Source organism: Stegostoma tigrinum, chromosome 10 (assembly GCF_030684315.1).
Source record: "Stegostoma tigrinum isolate sSteTig4 chromosome 10, sSteTig4.hap1, whole genome shotgun sequence".
Taxonomy (NCBI): Eukaryota; Metazoa; Chordata; class Chondrichthyes; order Orectolobiformes; family Stegostomatidae; genus Stegostoma; species Stegostoma tigrinum.
Genome location: NC_081363.1, coordinates 46,513,540 through 46,534,551, shown reverse-complemented (window position 1 = coordinate 46,534,551; position 21,012 = coordinate 46,513,540). Strand labels below are relative to the sequence as shown.

At 41.4% G+C, this 21,012-nt stretch overlaps 1 protein-coding gene across 4 annotated transcripts in view; it reads left to right on the top strand.

Moving 5' to 3' along the window:
* The first annotated feature begins 398 nt into the window (after window positions 1-398).
* Window positions 399-21,012, top strand: part of ddhd1b (DDHD domain containing 1b) — a 79,548-nt gene continuing 58,934 nt past the window's right edge. The window contains exon 1 of one of the 4 annotated variants that reach the window (XM_048537999.2): window positions 399-1,173. In XM_048537999.2, coding sequence (XP_048393956.1) covers window positions 648-1,173 — 526 coding nt within the window. In that variant the 5' untranslated portion in view covers window positions 399-647. Of the gene's footprint in view, window positions 1,174-20,417; window positions 20,664-21,012 lie in introns of those variants that run through there. The other 3 variants (XM_048537996.2, XM_048537998.2, XM_048538000.2) reach the window with 3 other exon arrangements.

The window sequence follows — 21,012 nt, the reverse complement described above, 5'->3', positions numbered from 1 at the left end:
CTTCGGGTTTTGTTTTTAAATAAAAAGCCCAATGATTTATTTATTCGATATGCAACTGTACACAACAGAACTGCTTTTCGTGCCAATGCATAAATGCAAAGAGATATGTTTAATGAATAAAGTATATTTTCCAATTTTTTTAAAGAAAAAGAGCTGCAATCTGTCCCTGGCTGCCGGAGGGGATGCCGGCCCAGGATGAGGGGGGGGGGGGGAGGTTAGGGGGCAGGGGGTTGACGTGCGGCGCGTTGTGACGCTGGGTTTGGCCGCTACCCGAGCGGGACGGGACCGGGACCGGGACCGGGTGGGAAGGGGAGGGTCGGAGATGGGAAGATACTCGCTGCTGGAGGCGCTGACAGAGGGAGAGGGGCCGAAGCCCCGGGAGAGAGACAGAAAGTACCGACTGGCCGTGAGGAAGCAGGCGGGCGGGAGGGGAGCGGTGAGCCGGCAAGCAGCACAGGCCGGACACCCCGGCCCGGCTTAACCGTCCGTCCCTCCCTCCGGCCGGCCTGCCCTATGAGAGGCTGGAAGGCGGAGTCCGAGTAACAGCAACTTCCGCCGACCGGCGGGGGGGGGGCGGCGATAGTGAGAAGGAGGAGGGAGAAGTGGGGGGAGGGAGAGAGATAGAGATATATAGACAGCGGTGCAGCATGGAGCCTCCGCCGCCGCCGCCGCTGCCGCACATGTCGGCGCCGAGCGACGAGAAGTCGCCGCCCGCCCGCTCCTCACCCGACAGCTCGCCGCAGCATCACCGCCGCCGGCGCTCGGGCCGCTTCGGCCTGGAGATGTACCGCTCGCTGAGTGAGGACACCTTCGACCTGTTCACGGCCGAGTCGGAAGCCTCGCTGCCTTACCTGGACCACGAAGAGGCCGACTTCAGCGAGAGCGACACCACGGTGGACCGCAAGCGGAGCCGGGCCAGCAGCATCCGGCACCGGTACGATGTGGTGGGCGAGCTGGGCTGCGAGGAGGTCCGCTGGTTCTATAAGGAGGACCGCAAGACCTGGAAACCCTTCATCGGATACGACTCGCTGCGAATCGAGCTCATGTACCGCGACTACCTCAAGATCGCGGCCAGGGACTCGGGGCTGGACAGTGTACAGACCGTCTGTGTCCGCGGAGGCCTCTATGAAGTCAACGTGATAGACAAGGGCTGTTACCCCGTCTACTGGTATCGTGAGTGTCGCCTCCTTGTCCTTAAATACCCCCCCCCCCTTGGTTATTGAGGAGAAAAATCAGCACCTGGGCTGCTCTTCAATAAGACTAGACTGAGCCCACCCTGCCCCTGGAAGAAGTGCCCAGTTGTAAACACACTCACTCATTCATTCATTTTTAGAAAGCTGCTTAGGTTTCAAACCTCTGATTTCCAGATGCGTCTTGTTGAGGTTCTCAGTTTAAACATGGCTAAAGTGCGGCGTAGAAGCGCAGCACTTTCTCCACCCCGCCTCCCCCCATACTTTTTGTTGTCAGTGATGGATCTCCGTAAGCAGTTTTGTTTTAGGGAATATCACGTTGAAATGTATATCACAATCGTGTGTGCCCCTTCGCTCCTGGAACTAATTGCACAATTCACAAGTGCTTTTTAGTTAGAGATTCCCAGGGATCAGGGGTATGCATCGTCTCTGCATTGCTGTGGTCGGATAGGACAACCGATGTGTGAATCAGACGCACAAAGTTGGTCATGCGATTTCAGATAGACAAAGCAAAATGGGATTTAAATATGTACAAGTTACAAAGGTAAATTTGCTGAGATTTGGGATGGTAAATTAGTTGAACTCTGTGGGACTGAGGTGAGAGAGGCTTGTGAGGAAGGAATTAATTAAATTAATACAAGGAGAAGCATAAACAGACAGTGATAGGGCGATTCATGGCACAGTGATGGTGTCTCCACCTCTAGTTCAAAATCCTAACTGCTACAGATAATATGTCCAAGAAAAGTGGTTGTGTGAAAAAAAACACAAGCAATATTCTAGTGGTGGAAGAATGAGGGAAGAATCATGGGACTGAAAAGCAGAGCTCAGGGTCAAACAGGTTGTATAAGTGTCCCCATGTTTAATTTGAATGGTGGAAAAGTTGACCAACTCAGCATCAGGAATTAGTGCTGATAGAAAACAAACAATGGATTTGCTGTATAACAAAGTGTGGAGCTGGATGAACACAGCAGGCCAAGCAGCATCTCAGGAGGACAAAAGCTGATGTTTCGGGCCTAGACCCTTCATCAGAGAGGATCTAGGGTCTAGGCCCGAAACGTCAGCTTTTGTCCACCTGAGATGCTGCTTGGCCTGCTGTGTTCATCCAGCTCCACGCTTTGTTACCTTGCATTCTCCAGCATCTGCAGTTCCCATTATCAATGGATTTGCTGTGATAGTTTCACCACAAAGTGTCATAACATTTCAATTTGTCTCAATAGCAGTAGCTAGCTTTCACGTACTAACTCCAGCATTGTGGGTGATGTTGCAGAAAGGCAGTGTTACTGATTTAATAGATGTGAAGCTAGACTTTAGGCTGTAACATTGACTTTCCTGCTCCTCGGATGCTCTCTGACCTGCTGTGCTTTTCCAGCTTCACATCTATGACTCTGGCTTCCGGCATCTGCAGTCCTTACTGTCTCCAAATGATGTTACTGATTGATTCGGGTGATACCAACATTGAAGCTCTGTGTATGGTGGAGCTGTTAGTACAGAAACAGAATGAAAACTGTTTTTAAGAACACATTGAGTATGTCAGTAAAAGTCCAGTGGAGAAAGTCAAAAGAGAGATGGTGGAAAATGTGTTGACTATAACAAAGCATGAGTGCAAATGAAGCTCCCAGATGTGTAAATTGTTAATGATTTTGACTAAGACAAAAACAACTTGTGTTTTCTTAGCACTTTAACACATGCTACCTAACACTTAACAAATAGGTGCAATGAAAGTAATCCATGTTGTGGGTGAGACAGAAAATAAACTAAAAGGAATTGTATGGGGGAGGTGCATGTTTTTTGGGTGACAACAAAGGGAAGAAAGACATGCATTTATATAGTGCTTTCCATGGTTTCAGGATATTGAAAGCACTTTACAGCCAATTTAGTACTTTTGAAGTGGAGTCACTGTTGTAAAGTAGAAACTGTGGGGACATCAACATGTAGTCAGTAAGATTACCTAAATAGCCATTGAATGACAGTCAGAATATTTTCATGAATTTGATTGAGGAATAAATATTAGCCAGGACTCCAGAGATAACTTACCCACCACTGTCTAAAATAGTGCCCTGGGACAGGTGGAACGTTGCCTCAGATTTAATACAGCAACGGAGCTTTGGCCTTTATTTGTGTGCTTAGATCACGGAATGAGATTTAAACCTAGATCCTTCTGACTCACAGCATTATGTATTAAAGAGCATCAAAGCATTAAGAGATTTTGAGGCGATTGGAGACACTAAGTAGGCTCTATTTTATCTTCATTGCTGTTTAAATATTAATCTGGTAATGTACCTGTTGAGGAACCTTCCTTATTTTCCCCTATTAAATGGAAATGAAAATCAGGCTGGTTTTCTAACCCTTACGTAATTAGTCTGAGAGTATTGTATGGACAAATGAAGTTGAATATTAATTCTGCTGTAAAGAGAGTGAGAAAGTAGAATGGTCGAGAAAGTGCTAATCGAAGGCAATGATGGTTTTATAAAGTGATCCATCTTATTTCTTCCCATTTTCCAAACCATTCCCTTTTCTTTTAGGACTTAAGAATTAAACTGGGAAGTTCTTGAGTGTGAATAATGGCCTAGACTTTGCTGTCAAAATTATGGTGAGGTAAACGGTGTTTAATATTAGTTACAATAATAGTACAGCAATTTAAGGCAAGTGCTAAGTACCAAATATTCACCATTTTTGGACCTATTGTTCCACTGTTGGCATTGCAAAAAGAGGATCTTGTCATTCAAATGCATTAAATATATGCTATATTAAGTAAACAGCTACAGAATTAAGTCAAGTCTACCCAGTGTATGTACCCTTTATATGTTGTGGGAAATGTTAATTATTGCCACTCTCTGGCATTGAAAATTAACGTTTCACATATTTTGGAGTCTTCCCTCAAGTTTCAATGATTGAAGAATTTTAAAATGTCATTTCTGTCTCTCAATCTGTTATTCTTTCTTTCCTTCTCTTTATTTCTCTTTTTGTACCTCATTTGACATTGAATTCATCCATTTTAAATTGCACTTCCTTCTTAGTCCGTGTGCTGTTAATTTCATAATCTTTCAATCTGATTGGTTAAGGAGATGCACCGTTGCTGGCTCTGATCACTTGGGTCCCAGATGCCCTGTTTCCCTCCCTGTGCCATTATCGATCGTTCTTTCAGCAACTTGCCTCGCAAAAAGTATAAAAACCTAAACAAGGGTAAGTCCAACTAATGGCAATGCTGTTAGATTCTGACTTCAGCTCATGAGTTTGAGTGCAGGATTTGAGTATGAATAAAGGGAGAGGATAGAGGAGATGCAGCAGCAAAGATAACAGTGTGAATGGTGGAGGTAACACAGTGTGGAGATGGAGGAACACAGCAGGCCAGGCAGCATCAGAGGAGCGGGAAAGTTGACGTTTCGGTTTTAAATGCAAGTATGCACAAGTATCTTGCATTTAATATTAGAGGTGAAAATCCGAAGGAAAAAGGAAGGTGGTCATTTAGAGGAGGTTTGGGAGAAATGTATAACTTCACAAAAAGACAGAATGGTGTTGCTGATTAAGCCTTCGAAACTCGACGAGCGTTTGCCATCATGAGATTCTCTGTGAACTGTGAAATGCATTGGAATTCTTTTTAGCAGGAAAAAGGTAGGGATGGGAGGCTATTTGGGAACTATACATGAATCTGTGTAGTAAAAGTTGCGGTCATTCACCTGCAGATCCTGCTAAAATATCCCACTATCAGGATAATGGTTCAAAAGATATTAAGAGAATAAGAATTATAAGGAATGTATTTTCCAGCTATGGATGATGAGAATTGGAAGAATTGAGGTGGGTAAGAAAATAAATTAGAGTTTAGACTGATCTCAAAAATGGGTCTGCTCATGGTGGCAAGCTCCTGTATGGATGAAATTGAGGGGTGTGGCCGTTGACATACGGTCGTGAACCTGGAGTGGAATGAATGGAAATTTGGAGATAGGGCGATGACATGCTTAAATGAAAATTCAAGCATCTGAGAATAAGTTGATTGAGTTAGGAATTGAGGATAGTTTAAAGATCATGAAGGATCAGTGAAAATGGTGGTGGAAGGTGAAAATGCCTGAACATGAAAAAGTTAGAGCGCATGCAGTAGGACTTTTAGCTTTTATTTATGGGTTTTCTAACAATTTAGAAAAACTCTCCTACTGGATGTTTTGTAATTTACCACAAGTTTTGAACTGTTTTCTCTTGTTTGGTCATTGCGACAATAAACAAACATTATTTGTCATGTCAACAGCTTCTAACTTGGATGTTATGTTTAATAACATTGAGAACTTTGTGAAAAGATGCGTCAGTAAAATGTATGGGCATACCGAACTACAACTTGAATATTGGATCAGCAAAGACTACATTTTTTAACGTGTATGTATATGGGGGACTGTGGAAATGGCAATTACCCATGTGTTTCTTTGTACTATGCACCAAATGTTTTTAAACTGGGTATTGTCATATTGTCCTGTACAACATTTAAAATGATTAAACAGGTGGGTGTGGTGATGCAATTCTGATTTGGAGTCATGCTTCAGTGGAAACATTTGTCTGAAGAAGTTTGCAGCCCTCAAATAAGTAAGAGAAACTTAAGCACCATGGCATTTGTTATTTTACAGTACACATGCTGAGTATGAACTCAGTGTATAGTCCAATGAAACGCCTGGCTATTTAGACATATTTTGATCTGCTCCAAAGTCCACTCTAGCAATAACATTCCTTCTAAGAATTAGATCCAGAAAATGGTTTACTTGATACGTTGGATAAAGGAGTTTTCTAGCGACTCTTCTATTAAAATTAGGCATGATACTGAACATCAATTAGTATTGATGATCTGCCACTAGCACATCCATAATGGACGTGATGAAAACATTCGCATTGAGAAATAAGAAGTTTTTCTCCCCCCCCCGCCCCCTGCTCCTGGAATTGCCATCTTTGAAACTCAAATACAGAAATTGTATTGAACCCAGTTACACGATCATAATTTGTTTAGAAAACCAGCAATGACCTCTGCCACTTCTATGGGCACTAGAATGTTGCAATTAAAAAATATGTTCACGATACATCAGGCAGAAAATTCTTACCTGGTGACATGTAGGTTATTTGGGAGAAGCTAATTCAACAAATTAAATCTGGAAATTAAATCAGAGGAAACGCCTATGTAAAAGACTATTGAAAGCTCAAGTGTATGTGGATTAGGTTTCTTGCACTTGAGTTCAGAATTCCCCAATATTTTGCACTAGCTTGGCTATTTTCAACAGGATGGTGCTGATATGTTTGTAAAGAAACTTCAACTTGATCACAATATAACCCACATTTTGTCCCAAAAATTATGAAGTATCACTGAGTGAGAAAATTTTTCTATTCCCTTTCTCATGAAAGAGGAATAAAAACAGGGCAAATTCTATCAGAAGAGGAAGAGTATCTATCCATTCCTCCAGTGAAACATTACACATGTTCTAGTGCATTATAGGTCATTTGGACAGTAATTTTTTTTAAAAACATTAGCTGCTGTTTTCCGTCTTAACTCAGGATTTTGGAATCTAATTGTAGAAATCTAACTGTTGCTTGTTGAAGTCTAACTAACTTGGTATGGACTGTGTTTGAACCTTACATCTTCTGGCCGTGATGATTTAAAACTATACTCTCTGCCACACTCACTTTCAAATTGCCCATAATTGGTTTTTGTCACAATCTATCTTACAGCCAATAGAATCACAAGTGACCTTTTTCTTCATAAACTGTGATCAACAGATTTTTGGTTTCTTGGGGATTCCAAGTATATGGGGAAAGGATGGGCAAGTGAAATTGAGAACTTTAATAACCATGATCATTTTGAATTTTGAAACAAAATTAAGGGACTGTAACATCTATTACCAATTTTCCCTAAGTTCTTCTGGCTTTTCACATGTGTTACGTGGACTTAAATTTCGAAGCAGTTTATATGTAAATGCCTCTTGCGGATATTGTCATTGCATTTCCAGCAGAAAGTTGTCTATAATTTTGTGCATTCATCTGAGAAAATGCAAATGCATTACTGATGTTCAAGTTAGATTCAAGGTCTGTGTAGGTTTGCGCATGCGTAGCCAAGAAGATCACTGAGCTTGAAGGTTTCAAGACATTGAAGCTGTTTGTCTGGGAAGTAAACAACACTGATGGTGATAGGTGGAGATAATTCTTGCATTGAAAGGTTTTTGTTTGTAGTGAAACCCACAAAAAACTGAATTTTAAAGATATTCAGTCATTTAAGGTTACAGCTTCAATAAATCAATACCATTAGGTATATTTCCAAAATGGGTGTTGGGAAGGAAAGTAGGGAAGAACAAATTCAAATCCGATTTTTCTGTACACTTTCAAATATCTAATAGATGTGGTGTAGACACTATTTATGTCAACATTATAATTTACAAATATCAATCCGGACCATGTGCTTACATATGTTGATTTATAAATGTTAGTGGATTATTGTAGATCTATTGAAACAGTTGATTTTTCTCAGATGAGAGAGAGTTAAATTTTGATGTCAAACAAATTCATGTTTTGGCAATAGTAAAAGCTGAAGTATTAGTCTGTTCAGAATATGCTTAATGTGCTATGGTAGGATTATAGGAGTACTGTCTGCTGGTCAAGAACCTTGATATTGATTCTATTGGCACCAATCTATGCAGCTACTTTGAGGTGTTAAGCTTCTAAGCACAGAAAACTTCAGTTTTTGAAAACCTTATCTCATGCAAGGTTTACTTATGCTGGGGAGTTACAAATCAATAAAGGGCGTCAGCAAGATGTAATATGAAGTGCTTTTAATTCACTTAAACAGCTAGCTGTAGAAAGAGCAACTGGGCACATTGAATAATTGTGAATAGGCTGATTATTAAAATCTTGTCTTTAATTTTGACAAGCACACATTACATTCAAACAATTATATGTCCTCCCAGTCTTAAATATTCAAGGGAGTTGCTATTTTCAGAAGACTTTAAGGAAAATTTCCCAGTTAGACTTTTTATTTGCTTTGGGCGTGCGGTCATTGCTAATTAGACCAGCATTTATTGCCTGTCCCTCGTTGCCCTTGTTAAATTGCCTACTAGAATACCTGTTGTCAGTGTGGTTTAGGTGCGTACATTTAATTGTAAGGGAGGGAGTTCCAGGATTTTAACCTAGTGACATTGAAGGAGCAGTGATATTGTTCCAAGTCGGGAGGGTGTGTGGTTATGTTCCGATATATCTGTTACCCGTGTCCTTTTAGTTGGTAGATGTTGCAGGTTTGGAAGATGCTGTTTAAAATGTTTTGGAGAGTTACTGCAGTGGATTTTGTGATGGTGCACACTGCCACTACTGTGCATTGATAGTGGATGAATTTTGGAGGTGTGAAAGAGTGGCTTCTTATGGTCCCGGATGATGCTGGGCTTCTTGAATGTTGTTGAATACACGCATCCAGGCAAGTGGGGAGTATTTCATCACACTTCTGACTTGTCCCTTACAGCCACAGAATTTAAAGGGCTGACCCAGTTCAGTTTCTATTCAGTGGTAACTCCCATATTTAGGGACTCTGTGTTGGTAGCACTATTCATTGTCAAAGGGTAATAGTTATACTGTGTCTTGTTAGATATGTTCATTGTCAGTCCCTTGCAAACACAACTTATCAACCCAAGTGTGAATGTTAGCAAGTGTCTGGGTCTTGTTGTATTTGGTCATGGATTGCTTTGATATCTGAGGAGTCATAAATAGTACTTAATCATTATTGAACATCCCCACTTCCAATACTTATAATAGAGGGAAGATCATTTGATGATGCAGCTAAAGTTGCTTGTGTCTAGGACACTACCCTGAAACTTAGATTTACCTCTGACGTAAGTTCTAGTCTTGTCTGCTCTAGAGATTTGTAATAACATCTCTGAATAGGGGTTGATTGAAAATATCTATCCAAAGGCACTCCAGCAGAAATGTCCTGCAGCTAACAAAACTGACCTCCAGCAATCACATCCATCTTTCAATTGAAAGTTTTCCTCCAGTTTCCATTGAACAATTTTCATAGGGCTGCTTGACACTACGCACTCAGTCGAAATCTGCCTTGATGTCAGGGGCAGTCACGCACATTTCCTCTCTTGAGTTCAGCTCTTTTGTCCATATTGGACTAAAGCTGTCTGGAAGTCAGGAGCTGTTTTGACCTCAATGGCTTACGGAGCATCAGTGAGCAGGTTACTGTTAGATACCACTTGGTAACACTGTCAGTAACACCTTCTATCACTTTGAGAGTAGACTGCAGTGATAATTGGCCAATTTGGATTAGTTCTGCTTTCTGACAGGACATGCCTGTGAATTTTTCCATATTTGGTGGATGCCACTGTTGGATTTAGACTGGAAAAACAGCTTAGCTTGATGTGCAACTAGTTCTGGAGGCTTCAGTAGTTTTACTTTTGTAGTATCCAGTGCCTTAAGCCATTGCTGCATCTTATGGAGTGAATCAGGTTGGGTGAAAGACTGGCATTTCTTGTGCTGGAAACTTCAGGAGGAGATTGAGAGGAAATGTCCAGTCAGCATTTCTTACTGAATATAGTTATAGTCAGAGACATACAGCACGGAAACAGACCTTTCAGTCCATTCTGCACATAATCCCAAACTAGTTCTGCCTGCCTGCTCCTGGCCCCATATCCCTCTAAACCTTTCCTCTACATATATCCATCCAAAAGTCTCTCAAATGTTGTAAATGTACCTGTATCTACTACTTCATTAGGGAGTTCATTCCACGCATGAGCCACCCTCTGTGTTTAAAAAAAAATTGCTTCTTATGTGTTTTTTAAATTTCTCTCCTCTCAGTTAAAAAAATGTGCTCCCTATTCTTGAAATTCCCCATCTTAGGGAAAAGACAGCTACCATCAACTCTGTCTATACTTCTCATTATTTTATAAACTTATGTCACAACTTCACCTGTCAACTTTCTACACTCTAATGAAAAAAAGTCCCAGCCTTTCCTTTTATAACTCAAACCTTCCATACCCAGCAACATCTTGGTAAATCTCTTCTGAACCGCCTCCAGATTGATAATATCTTTCCTATAACTGGGCGATCCGAACCGAGCATAATATTCCAGAAGAGGCCTCAGTAATGTCCTGTACAATGTCAACATAATGCCCCAAGCTTTATACACGAAGGCCTGAGCAATGCAGGCAAGCATACTGAATGTCTTTTTAACCATCCTTTCCAAATGTGATACAAACTTTAAAGAATTATGCACCTGCTCCCCTCGGTCCCTCTGAAATACAACACTATTCAATTATATAAGCCCTACCGTTGTCTGTTGTACCAAAATACAATACCTCGCATTTATCCAGATTGAAATCTGTCTGCAATTTTTCAGCCCATTGACCCATTTGGTTAACATCCTTTTGTAATTTTAGAAAACCATCTTCACTGTCTGCAGTGCTGTTTTGACATTATCTTTTGCACTGATGTGCTGGGCCCCATAATCGTTTTGTGGAGATGCCTCCTCCAATGAGTTGTTTTAATTGACTACTACCATTCACAACTGAATGTGACAGGACTGCAGAACTCATTTCCCTTGTTTGTGGGATCAACGATCACGTTGTTTACAATGCTTGGCGTGCAAGTAGCTCCACCATTTTCATTTTAGGAACAATGGGTACTGTTCGTTGAACAAGGATTGATCCCCTGGCTTGTCGGTAATAGTCGAATGCTTGACTATGAGGTTACTGACTGGGCCTTCAGCAGCTGCAAATGTATTCATATTGACTTGTGATACCACTTTCGAGTTGTTGGATCTGTTTAAAATCTGTCCCATTCAGGATGTGGTGATGTACCACACGACCTGGTGGGGGCTATCCTCAATGTGAAGATGGGGATTTTGTCTCCATAAGGATTGTACATTGGTCAACCCTACCAATTCTCGCATGGGCTGATGCAGCACTTTCAGGTAGATTGGAAATGATAAAGTCAAATACGTTTTTCCCTCTTGGGGGCTCCCTGACCACCTGCTGCAGACACAATCCAGTATCTTTGCCCATTAGGCCGCAGTCAGACGTGGTGCTACTCAGCTATTTTTTGTGATGGATGTCAAAATCCTTCACGCAGTTCCTGAGTTGCAAATGGATTCCGTTCTTGGGTTGCGAACATGTTCCATTCTTGAGTTTGCACGCAAGTTGGAACACAATGCAAGACAACATAGCAGCCATATATAAGTACTGAAAATGTTGGCTGTTAAGGTTAGGTCCCTGTATGGGATCACTTTCATAAATATGGCATTCGTAAATTAGGTGCTCGTAAAACGGAATTGCATGCCAGTGACAACTTCAGTGCATCCTCCAAATAACAGATGGGAGGGGATTTGGATTGTGGTGGTTGGCTGGTAATTAGCAGGAGGTTTTCTTACACAAGTATTTAGCATGGGCTGTGGAGTCAATGTTGGCGTCTCCTGGGATTACTTCGTTCTGACTGTATTCCTCTCTGCTGCCGCTTCTGGTGGCTCTGTCCTGTCCTTGTGTTTGTATTTCCAAATCTTATTAATGTAAATATTTTAATGCTATTGATTTGCTTTCTCAATCTCTGCTATTATACCAGAACATCACAGATGTGTAGTGATCTTCAAAAGAATTTGTTTACTTTCAAGTAGACACTTTGCAGCTTGCTTTGGATGCTTGTGTTTTCTCTGCCGACCATCTGTCGTGCTTGGGGATCATATTTGCTCATGTCTTTCAGATGTTTAATCTGCAGAGTTTTAATGTTAGTCTTCAATCCCTTTGATTTCTTCCACACACTCTGATTTAATTTATAAAATTATAATTTTGACCTTAGCCTCCCTCACCACCTCCTCCACACTGAAAGTTTTGCTTTTCCTTTATTTACCAAAAAATTCCGGGGAAAGGGTAAAATGAGATTATTGGTAACCTTGGAAGTTTACTGAAAAATATTTATTTTGTACGTCCTTCCATAACAATCAAGTGATATAATTAAGATGATCAATTAGAATGCAGTAATGTTCATAAATTTAACGTTTTTGCAATTATTGAATAGATTATGTTTAGTTTTAAGATTAAATTCCCCACTCTGGGGAATTTAGTGTTTACTGGCCACCCCTAATTATCCAGCCTGGTTTCCATGTGATTCCAGTCCAATACCAACATAGTTGACTCTTAGCAGTCTTCTGAAGTGTCACTCTGTTGTATCTATCCCCCGCTGAGTTTCAAGTAGGCAGCCCATCACCACACTGTTAGGGATGGGCAACAAATGGTGTTTCGTGCAATAGTGTCATGCCATGAATTATTGCCTTTTAAACCCCCTCATATGGCATTTCCACTCTTATTTTAAAACAGTATCCGTGAGTTAAAGTTTTTCTTGTACAAATTACTATCATTCACTTTATTACGAAGCTGCTTTTCTGTTCACTCTTGACTTTTCTTCTGAGGCAGAGAGTTCGAAAGTCTCTCCGCCCTTTGAGAATAGTAATAACTTCTCAACTGTGTCCTAAAAAGGCAATCCTCATTTTAAAACATTGCCTCCTAGTTCTGGACTTGCCACAAGGCAAAACATCTTTGTCAAGATCATTCACAATTTGTTTACTTCAATCAAGTCACCACTCACTGTTCTAAAGTCCAGTTTAAACAAGCCTATCTGCCCAACTTATCCCAAGGTAACCTTCCAAGTATCAATCTCAAACACCCTCTGCTCTGTCTCCAATACATTTACAATCTTCAGTAAATCACGGAGACCAAACTGGCCACGATATTTGAAATGTTCTTGCTATGACTTGTGCAGTAGGACACCGAGATTAATACTTTTAATTAATTTTTTTGTCATTGTGAGCCCATTTTAATGGACAAAGGGTGACATAATCCCTGAAATATGAAAGTTGGGGGTAGGAGGAGAGGGAGAGATGTTTTTGAGCGTGATTGGTGGGTAGGGGAGCAAGTGTGAGACCTGTGTGAGTGGCAGGCAGGAAAGCTGTTTAATCCACAGGGTTTACAAGTAAAAGACATCTATATTCTCTTTGGGCTTTTTAAGGACATAGTTCAGGCTACACGATCCGACCATTGGGCCACTATTTTAAAATAATGGAATCTCACAGCTGCTAACACTTACAGCAATGGCTGCCATGGAGCTTTGACTATCAGTATCCATTACTCCAAAATATTAGCCGGCAGTGCTACCAGGAGCTGTGACACACATTTTCAAAGCCCTGATCTCGATTCTTCTGCACCTCAATGCAGTGAATCTCTTTCTAAGAAATATTCTGGTCTTTTTTCCCCCAAGTGAGCAACTTCGTGGTTTTCCATGTTATACTCCATCTGCCAGATTCTTGTCTGCTCAATTAACCTATCTATATTAATCTGCACTGTCATGTCTCTTTATGACACACTTTCCAAACTGTCTTTATATCATCTGCAATTTTAACTACCATGTCTTCACTCCCCTCATCTAAATCATTGATATCAACATTAAAAAGTTGAGGCCCCAGCACAAACTCCTTTGGAACCCTACCCATCACAACCTATCAAGCAGAAAAAGACCCATTCATGCAAACTCTGATTTCTGTCAGCCAGCCAATTTTCTGGCCATGTTAGTATGTTATCCCTCTACTGTGAGATCCTGCTTTTGTGTAATAACCTTTCATTTGACATCCTGTCAAATACTTTCTGGAAATCCATATACTATATGTGAGCGGGGCCCCGCTTCATCCTGAGTGCACGTTACTTGCTCAAAAACTCCAATAAATTGGTTAAACGTTATTTTCCCTTCACAGAACCATGTTGACACTTCCAGTTACCTTGGATTTTTGAGTGTGCAGTTATAAACACCTTAATGGTTGCTATGGGCAAGGTCTTACAATCAGACATCAAGCTAATGGTCTATAGTTTTCTATTCCTGCTTCTGTCCCTTTCAAAAAAAACAAGGTTATATCTGTTACTTTATAATCTGATTAAAATTTTCTAGAATTTGGCATGTTTTGGAAAATAAGTACCAACATATCTGTCACCTCATTAACCAACTGTTTTAAAATACATGGCTGATGCCCATCAGGACCTGCGGAGTTTGTCAGCCCGCAGCTCCATCAGTTTGCTTCATACCATTCCCTAAGTTACTGTATTCCACAAAGTTCCTTTCTGCCTTCCATCTCCTGATTTACTGCTATTACTAGGATATTTTTAATGTGTTGTAGTGAAAGACATTGGCAAAATGTTTATTGATTTCATCCACCATTTTCTTTTTTATCTGTTAAGTCCCATTCTCACCCTCTAGAGGACCAGAACACATTTTACTTGCTCTTTTCATCTTTGGATACCTACAGAAACTCTCGCTTTCCACTTTCATAGAACTGAAGACATAGTCTGATCTGTACTGTGCGTTAGATCTCCACCCTACTATTTTCACGACAAAGCTCAATACCTAATTGGCTACTGTTGCTGCCTGTGCGTTGATTAAATATGTTGAGATTGTAAGGGCTTCCTGACCCCTCTTATTGCAACAATTTTAGCACTGTTCCTAGTATTTGTGATGCTTATTTTTTCTTTTCTATTTAGAATACTTACACTTATCTGCACTAAATTTCATCTGGCAATGATCGTCCCACTCATTTATTTAGCTGATTCTGTACTTGGATGATTTATTTGATTTACAGCCCGACACAGTTTGATTTCATCTGCAAATTTGATCAGTTTCCATTGAGCTTCTAAGTTCAAAGCTTTCATGTAAATTAGAAGCAGCAGTAGTCCCACTACTGAGTTCTAGTGTACTCAATATTCCACTCTTTTTAATGTTACTCAATCAAACTTGTATCCATTCTTTTTTGCATTTTGGCAAAGGTTTACCTCTAATCAATTCTGTCACTTTACACACAACTGATGATAATGGACTTCAATTCCTTGCATATATTTTATCACCTGGTTTTGAATAGAGGTCCTGCATCAGCTTGAGATCTCTTAAGGATTAAATTCTAATCAACTCTTAAGCAGTTTTTAAAAGAACTTCCTTTGCATTCATGTTAATAACCAGAATTTTGATTTGATCATTTTATTAAGTAGTGCAAAGCAGTGGAGGTGTATGGTATTTGGACTGGAAGTATCTGTCATCTGTACTGTGATTGTTTGAAGGATGTAAACATTCCTGGTTATATGCTACTTCTTGACATTCTCACCTCCTCTTGCCTTTGTAGTGTTGAAATTACATTTTGCCTCTGCATCTGTTTTTATTCTACATCACTTTCATGCTGACTGCACTTTCAACTAGCCTTTGATCCATTAGTATTCATCCCAATTAGTCCTGTTTCCCTGCAGGATATGAATATTAAAATTTTGTATTTAGTTCAATTTTCGATATTTAGGTTATATTTAGCATTTTTAAAAGTTTTATAGATAATTTCTAATCAGCCTATTCAGAGATGTTGTTATATGCCTCTGAAGCAGATGAAGGTAAGAACAATAGGAGCAGACGTCGGTGTCCTTTGAGCCTGCTTAACTATTTGATAAGATAATGGCTGATATTTTGTGGACTCAGCTCCACTTACCTGCCCTCTCCAAACCCCTTAATTCCTTTACTGTTTAATAACCTATCTGTCTTTGCCTTAAAAACACTCAATGGGCTAACCTCAGCTACTTCACTAGGCATGGAATTCCGCAGATTCACAATCCTTTGTGTGAAGAAGATCCTCCTCAACTTAGTCCTAAATCTATTCCCCCTTATTTTGATGCTATGCCCTCTAGTTCTAGTTTCACACTCAACAATGGAAACAACCTCCCTGCTTCTACCTTATCTATTCCCTTCATAATTTTATCGGATTCTAATTTTCAAAGAGTATAGTCCCAGTCTACTCCATCTCTCTGCATTAAACTAACCATGTCAACTCCGGAATCAGCGTAGTGATCCTCTTCTGTACCCCATTGAATGAACCCAGGCCTTATATTCCAGAGGTAGTGAAACAACCAGTGTGCCGCAAGAGCCTTTTTTTCAGACCTGGAGGCTTAGATCCTGGTCTTGAGCTTAGTTAGATCCCATATTGCACAAGTTACTTACCTCCCTTAAAAGATCCCCAGAATACTCTGAACCAAGCGTTGGTTTCACATTCATTGTGCTATGAAGTTTGAGCTGGAGAAAACCAAAAGAGCTTCAACCTAAAGTTATTGAGGTCAGGTGAAGAGTTGTCTCAAAAAAGTGAAAATATTCCATGAGTTTGGGTGAATTTTTTTGAAAAAACACCAGATGTTTGTTTTTTGTAAATACCCTGCATCATATTGTATTGAAATTAACAACAGACAATAAACTTGGTTCGACAGAGAATAGCAATAGACAATAATCGCTGAGGTCTCCACCTGCACAGATCTGCATGAACACCAAATTCATATTCAAATATTTGAATTAGAACGTGGAACAGGCCCTTTGACTCACTATTTCTTTGCCCACAATGATGTCAAACTAATCCATTCTGTGTGAACATGGTCTGTATACCTCAATTCCCTGCCTGTTCAACTGTCCAAGTGCCTCTTAAACATTGTTGTCATCATATCTGCCTCTACCATCTCTGCTGGCAGCACATTCCAGGCACCTATCACCCTCTACATAAAAATAGAAAAAACTTGCCTTGCATATCTTCAAACTTTCCCCTCTAACTTTAAACCTCCCCCTCCTAGAATTTGACATTTTAACCCTGGGGGAAAAAATCCAACTATCCACCTTATCCATGTCACTTGTAGTTTATACACCTCCAATTCTCTATTAAAACCAGTCCAAGTTTGTCCAACCTCTATTTATACGTAATACACTCCAAACCAGGAAACACCCTGGTTATCTTCTCTTGCATCCTCTCCAAAGCTTCCACGATGTGGAGGTGCCGGTGTTGGACAACACCAGAAATCACATGACACCAGGTTATAGGCCAGCTTGTTTATTTGAAAACACAAGCTTTTGGAGCCTTACCCCTTCAGGTGTTAGAGAGAGGGAGTATTGGATTCAGAATTTATAAGTATAAGTAAAAGATCAAAGGGTTACACCACTGAGGATGTGCTAAACGAACCAATGATGCTGTTAAACCTTTAATCGGTTGGAAGGTTTTAATTGATATGTATATGTAAATTCCTGAATTTCTTCGAAGTCATTATCCTGAGAGAACTGAAAGGTTTTATCAGTGTAAAGAAGAGGTGACATTTTAGGTCAGACAGTGCATGTTATGTGTGATGCCTTGTTTAGAATCTGTCTGTGTTTTGGTTTAGAGTCAGACTGCTTATATTTCTAAAACAGGAATTTATAAAACACCACACTGTCTGTCTGTAAATTGTGTGCTTTTTGAACAAAATAGAACTTATCTGCAAGACAAATACACACTAAAGATTCATGTGTCTGTGAGTAGTGTGGTGTGGTCACCTGAAGTGCAACATGAGCCCAGGATTCTGGTTGAGGCCGTTGTAATAGCGAGCATGGTCTCGCTGATATGCCATGCATGTGGTGGGTGGTGTTCCCACAGTTGATGGTAATATCAATGTCGAAGATCTGACATAGCTTGCAGAGATTGTCATGACAGGGTTGTATAGTGTTGTAGTTGACGTTGCCCTGAACGCTGTTCACCACAAGCTACAAAATGGTTGTTTTTTTGGCAGTTGTTTGAAGGCGAAAAGTGGAGGCGTAGGGAAGATCTTGGCGAGGTGCTCATCGTCATCGATAATAGAACATAGAACATAGAACAGTACAGCACAGAACAGGCCCTTCAGCCCACAATGTTGTGCCGACCATTGATCCTCATGGATGCACCCTCAAATTTCTGTGACCATATGCATGTCCAGCAGTCTCTTAAATGACCCCAATGACCTTGCTTCCACAACTGCTGCTGGCAACGCATTCCATGCTCTCACAACTCTCTGCGTAAAGAACCTGCCTCTGACATCCCCTCTATACTTTCCACCAACCAGCTTAAAACTATGACCCCTCGTGCTAGCCATTTCTGCCCTGGGAAATAGTCTCTGGCTATCGACTCTATCTATGCCTCTCATTATCTTGTATACCTCAATTAGGTCCCCTCTCCTCCTCCTTTTCTCCAATGAAAAGAGACCGAGCTCAGTCAACCTCTCTTCATAAGATAAGCCCTCCAGTCCAGGCAGCATCCTGGTAAACCTCCTCTGAACCCTCTCCAAAGCATCCACATCTTAAATAATGTGTTGAAGGCTGCGATAAACATGGTGTAGTTTGTCCACTCCCAGGAAGTACTGGCCAATGAAGGGTACCCTATCGGACGAATCCTGTGTCTGTCTTCTGAGGAGGTCATTATGGTTTTTAGCTGTGGCTCATCAGAACTGGGGATCGATGAGTTGAGCATTGTATCCTGTTCCTATGAGGGTGTCCTTCGACATCATCTGGTGTCTGTCTCGTTCCTCCTCATCCGAACAGATGTTGTGTATGCATAGATGTTGTCTGTAGGGGGATGGCTATTTTAATATGTTTTGGGTAGAAGCTACAGAAGTGCAGCATTGTGAGTTTATTTGTAAGCTTGCCTTAGTGATGTGCTGAGGTGTCCGTCCCTGATGGCGATGTGTGTGTCCAAGAGTGAACAGTAGTCCATGGTAAGTCTGATGATGAGATGAAACTTGTTGATATCACTATGTAGTTGTTTCAAGATTCCTCGCCATGGGTCCACAGGAAAAAAATGTGGTCAATATATCATGTCACAGTGGATATTTTGGCACTCTACACCAGCAACCCCCACCACAGCTCCATTGCCACAACAATGAGAGTACTCAATGCCACCAACTGCCAATTTCCAGATGCTACTCTACAGCTCACCTGCTTCATCTTTGACCGCAATGTCTTCACCTTTAATGTCCAGTTCTTCACCAAGGCACACAGAACAGCCATGGGGACCAGGTTTGCTCCCCAATATGCCAACATTTTCATGCACTGGTTCAACAAGACCTCTTCACTGCACAGAACCTCCGACCAATGCTATACACCAGACACATTGACAACATTTTCTTCCTTTGGATTCATGGTGAGGAATCACTGAAACAACTGCATAGCACGAACTGCAGAGACAACGCAGAGTGGAGCTGGAGGAACACAGCAGGCCAGGCAGCATCAGAGGAGCAGGAAAGTTGCCATTTTGGGTCAGGACCCTTCTTCAGAAATGGGGAGCTGGAAGGGAGCTCGGAAATAAATTAGAGAGGAGGGGTGGGGCTGGGGAAGGTAGGTGGGATGGAGATAAGTGAGTGCAGGTAGCGAGTGCTTGGGGGTTTGGTCAATTGGCAGGTAGGTAGGAGAGGAAATAGACAGGTTGTATCAGGTCAAGGATGCAGGGATAAGGAGGAGGGTTGGACTTGGGATGAGGCTGTGGGTAGGGAGATTTTAAAACTGGTGAATTAGGCTGTAGGTTCCCAAGGTGGAATATGAGGTGTTGCTCTTACAGTTTGTGGGCGTTGTCATTATGACACTGAGAAGGCCCAGGATAGCATATATGCATAGCAAAATCAAATGTTTCATCCCACCATCAGACTAACTATGGACTGCTGTTTACAGACTGTCTCATTCTTGGACACACACAATTCCATTAGGGACGTACACCTATGTTCCTCACTCTAACGCAAGCCTACGGATAACCTTGCGATGACGTACTTTTCTAGCTTCCACCCCAAACATATTAAAACTGCCATCCTCTATAGATAAGCCCTGTGCAAACACAGGATCTGTTCGGATGAGGAACGAGACAGACACCTGAAGGTGTTGAAGGACGCCCTTGTAAGAACAGTATACGATGTTCAACTTGTTGATCACCAGTTCCAACGTGCCACAGCAAAAAAAAGTGAAATGATCTCAGAAGACAGACGCAGGATACGTCCGATAGGGTATCCCTTGTTGTCCAGTATTTCCTAGGAGCGGAGAGACTACACCATGTTTATCGCGGCCTTCAACTCATTGACGATGAACACCTCACCAAGATCTTCCCCATGCCTCCACTTCTCACCTTCAACCAACTGCCAACCCTTAAACAGACCATTGTTCACAGCAAACCACCCAGCCTTCAAGACAGCATCAAATATAACACTATACATCCGTGTCATGGAAATCTCTGCAAGACATGTCAGATCTTCGACGTGGACATGGGACCACCACCCACCATATGCACGGCAGATATTTATGTGACTCAGCCAATGTTGTCTATCTCATAGGTGAAGGCAAGGATGCCCTGAGGCGTGGTATATTGGTGACACCATGCAGACGCTATGCCACGGGATGAACGGATACCGCACAACAATTGCCGGACACTTCAGCAGTCAAGGACGTTCACCCTCGGATCTTTGGATAAATTTCCTCTAAGGCAGACGTCAGGATACACAACAAACCAGAATAGCCGAACAGAGGCTGATGTCCAAGTTCCGTAACCCATGAGGATGGCCTCAACTGGGATCTTGGGTTCATGTTGCACTACAGGTGACCCCACCTTACTGTGTTCTGACACACGCGAACATGCACACGCGTGCACACATGTGACTTCAAGGGGTGAGTATGTACTTAAAGATAAGTTTTTTTTTCAAAAAGCGCACAATTTGTAGACAGTTGCTCAATGTGGCATTTTATAAATTCCGGCTTCAGAAATACGAGCAGTCTAACTCGAAATCAAAACACAAACAGGTTCTAAACAAGGACTCACACCTAACAAGCATTGCTTGACCTAAAAAGTCACCTCTTCTTTACACTGATAAAATCTTTTAGCTCTCTCAGGGCAGTGACTTCAAAGGAATTTGGGCATTTCCATTTACATATTAATCAAATAAAGCCTTCTAACTGATTAAAGATTTAACAGCATCTTAGGTGTATTTAGTACATCCTCATCATTGGTGTGATGCTT